The sequence below is a fragment of the Gavialis gangeticus genome, unplaced genomic scaffold, assembly GCF_001723915.1.
Source record: "Gavialis gangeticus isolate Ggan-Ray unplaced genomic scaffold, GavGan_comp1, whole genome shotgun sequence".
NCBI classification, from domain to species: Eukaryota; Metazoa; Chordata; order Crocodylia; family Gavialidae; genus Gavialis; species Gavialis gangeticus.
The window spans coordinates 55,578,586-55,582,336 of record NW_017729025.1 but is presented as its reverse complement, the minus strand read 5'-3'; the positions used below and the strand labels follow the sequence as shown (position 1 = coordinate 55,582,336).

The window sequence follows — 3,751 nt, the reverse complement described above, 5'->3', positions numbered from 1 at the left end:
AAGGGGAGGACCAGAAGGGTTTACATGAACAGCTGTAAAAAGGTACTTTGAGAAGCTAGCAAAGGGACACAGGGTTACATCTGCCCCTGTGCACTGGCACACAGCAGCTTTGCTCTAGGTGCTAGTTTGTCAGCCCTTAGCCCATCATGGGCAGCAGGCTACAGCCAAGATAGCCATCAGTGGGAGAGGTGAGCAGAGACCTGCACTCCGTGGCATCCAAAGTAACAGGAGTCCAACTCGGCTTGCAATATCAGAATGTTTGTGGCAGTCAGCAGAAGTTCTGGACAGAAAGACTGGACTAGTCCAAACAAAGAGGCAGATAGACACCACCCAAGGACTAGGTTAAGGTTGTGACTGACAAACAAAGAAAGGAATGAGAAAGCAAATTCAAGCCAGAGTCTCAGAAGCTACACTTGGTAGAGAACGTGCGAAAGTGGTCCGTTTCCTCCAGAACTCTCCTTTTCTGAAGAATTGAAAGGGAAAATTTTGGGGATAGCAAAAAAGAGGCAGACAGGTCTCCTGGTTTCCCTGGGAAGGGCCAGTGGAGCAGTGCAGGAGCCAGAGATTCAGTCCTTCAGCAGTGAGCCTCAGTTAGTGGGATGTCAGTGGGACACCCAACCACCACCACTAGCTCTCAGATCCCAATACAGTCTTATTTTGCTTGTTCCTTCCATCCCACACTGCCCCCACCTCTGTCAGCTTATCCAGAAACCAACTGCACAGCATGGCAGTAGCATGACAGAATAAGATGTCCCATGGAGATCTGCATAGCCAGAGGCACAGTATGGGTGGCAGGGGGTGGGGGCGAGGAGGAGGAAAGCCACCTGACCAGAGCAGCCAGGTAGCATCCCAGACTAAGAACTGTTCCCAGCAACAGTTGTCAAAAGCCATGTGCCTGCTAGCCCAGGGCACAGCTAACCAGGCACCTTCTATTCCAAGATCAACAAAAGCCGTGTTCCCCTCCACCTTTGCTGTCCTCCGTTTGCTATCCCTTTCTGCTCTCTGTTGGTCACGAAGTAACCACTGTTTGTAGCAATCTACTCAAAAAATTCAGCAGGACTATCCTTTGAGGGCTATTTAATGCACTAAAAGACTGATTTCTTCTAAGAGGGATTTGGCTAAGCCTGGGGGTAGTTTTTTGTACTCTTGATTTTTGGAGTGCTCTGTATTTTGTTTGTTTCTCTCTCTGGTGCGCTCTAATAATCAGCACATAGCCAGACTCTGCCATGAATGCTCTAGGACAGGCAGACTCCACTCAAAACTGAGCCTTCATTGTTTACAGCTGTAGTAACATGGTTAAGTTAATGCCTCCAACTTGTGACCTGGTTATTCCACAGGAATAACCCAACATAACCAGTGCCTCTGCCCCTTCCTCTGACATTAATGCCCACTTACAGGTCACAGTCTTTATATCTCTTCTTGTCTTGTCTTTTTTTGCCTCTGCCCTTGCGTCTCCTCCTGTAAAAACAGAAAGGAAAAAAGGGGCTGAATGGACAGGAGATGAGCCAGGGCCCACAGTCCCCGACTCCAGTATCCCTGCTGGCATCACTTACCTTCCTGACTTTAATGTGTCCCGTTGAGGCCTGGAGAAAAAAAGGGAAGGGAGTAAGGTAAATCACACTCAGTACACAGTATTAACACAGCTCCTGGCAACTAGGAAATCACAGTTTTAGTGGGGGTGAGGAGAGGGAAGAAAAATCTGGAAGGGCCCTCACCTAGTCCAAGCCATGCTCAAGGCAGGATCAACCTGGACTAAACTACCCCAGTCCAGCATTTGTCTAATCTGCTCTTAAAAGCGTCCAGGGATGGAGATTCTACAACCTCTCTAGATAATCTGTGCCAGTGCTTAAATCACTCCCATAGTTAGCAGTGGTGCTATAGAAATACCAGAACAGACAGAGCGCATGGCTTATCAAGACCAGCTTCCAGAACCCCCACTTCAACAGTGAGAAAACATCCTTATGTCAACACCACTGATGGCTCATGAGGCAAAGTCACAACAGAAAAAGCACTAAAAGCATTTTTAGCCTCTTTTCCAGCTGCTACCTGGATTTAGAAAAAAATAAAATAAATAATCGGGAAGAGCCAGGAGCTAGTGACCAGTCCACTGCAGTGTCAGCAAACCAGACCAACTCTCACACCCAAGAAGATGTGTCCAAAAACGTTCACCAATTCTGAGAACCCAAAGCCAGTTCCTTTGCATTTCCCCCTACCCCTTCCCCCATCAAGGCACTGACTTCACCTTAAGTCAGCAGAGGGGGTCCAGGTGCTCAGCCTCTCTCAGACTACACTTAAGAGGTTCAGAATTGAAGCAACTAAAACAAATCATAGGCCCTTTTGGAAGCAGGGATTTCACTCATTTTTCAGTACTCATAGCTATTAGGCAGGCTGGAGAAGAATCACTCTGCTGCCAGTGCTCATGACAGCATGGCCATTAGGTGGTGCTACCAAGCCACTTAGAAAGGAGCTAGCGCAGCCTTGGAACCCCACAATGCAAGTTGGTCAGTGTTTTGCAGCAAGATGAACCTGCAGGGTCTCTTCTGCTACTGATGAAATAGCTGCACAGGAGAAGAATGAGCCTGGACAGTCCATACCTGCAACTGCACCGCCGGTGCTCAATAAAGGACAGCTCCACATAGGGTACTTGCCCTTCCGGCTTCATCCTCAGGAGCTAAAAGGAGGAACCAAGTCACCATCAGATCTTGTTGGCAAACCAGATTCATTCCCCACTCCCTCCCTCCACTCTGCCCCAGCTCCACAGCCCTGGTAGAGAGTGATCTCCAACAGTGCAGAGGGAGAGGGCCAGATTGAGGGCAGCCTCTCACAGCCCTGGTAGAGGAGAAAAGATTTCACAGACCATTCATCCAGCCTAAGGTCTCTCATCAGAAGAGTGCAGGGGCCCTAAGGCCTGGAACTAGCAGATGCTATAAATCTCAACCCCTTCTGCCCCTGCCAGCCAACATCTCAGTGCTTATGGAGTCAAGGACCCAAGAGAACAGACCTCTCAGGAGCCCTGATAGTCAACAGCTCTAAATGCCAACAGGCAAGAGATCCAACAATATGATCCTCAGCAATGACCTACGGCTGGTGCAGCTAAAGGGTGGGAAGGCAGGTCTTGCCCCTGAAAAATCCCCTCTAGTGAGCACTGGATATGTATAAAGGAGAAGTTGGTGGTATATACATATATACATGATGCCAGAGCTCCCCCCCCCCACCCCCAAGGGACCAAACACAGAAGCAGGTGGGGAAAAGCCCCTATGTCAGGCTGAGATGGAGTATCAGGAATGCCTTCTGAGTGCTCCAACACAAATCCTAGTGGCCTGAAATAGGTCAAACCAACCTCTAAGGCTCTTGTCTCCTGGATTGGCAGGACATCCTGACAATGGGAAGCTCTAGAAATTATGCTCCCAGCTGCCTAGAGAAGAGTTCAAGTCCCTTGCCATGCTGTGAATCCTAACACATCTGGAGAACAATCCCAGCTCCTACCTGCATAGTGATATTGGCTGTTTCCACAGGGACACACTGGAGCCTCTCATCCCCACAGCAGCCAGTGCAGCGTTGCAAAGAGACACAGGAGGGGCTGAACAGGTGCTCCACCTCACTGGGGTACTCAGTCACAATGTCCACCAACTTCTCCAAAGGCCGACAAAAGCTGCGGCCCCAAACCTCCTGGAAGGGCAGAACTGGAAGAGATCCCCCCCCCCCCCCCCAGGGGCTGTCAGTTGCTGTCCAGGAGATACCATGCTGCCCC

General features: G+C 49.7%; 1 protein-coding gene across 1 annotated transcript in view; it reads right to left on the bottom strand.

The window, feature by feature from the left end:
* PGF (placental growth factor) overlaps nt 1–3,751 on the bottom strand; it is a 12,719-nt gene that overhangs the window by 1,591 nt on the left and 7,377 nt on the right. The window contains exons 3-6 of the mRNA XM_019519916.1: nt 3,487–3,744; nt 2,595–2,671; nt 1,554–1,583; nt 1,396–1,458 (exon numbers count right to left, since the gene is read on the bottom strand). Of these exons, the coding sequence (XP_019375461.1) occupies nt 1,396–1,458; nt 1,554–1,583; nt 2,595–2,671; nt 3,487–3,744 (428 nt within the window). The remainder of the gene's footprint in view (nt 1–1,395; nt 1,459–1,553; nt 1,584–2,594; nt 2,672–3,486; nt 3,745–3,751) is intronic.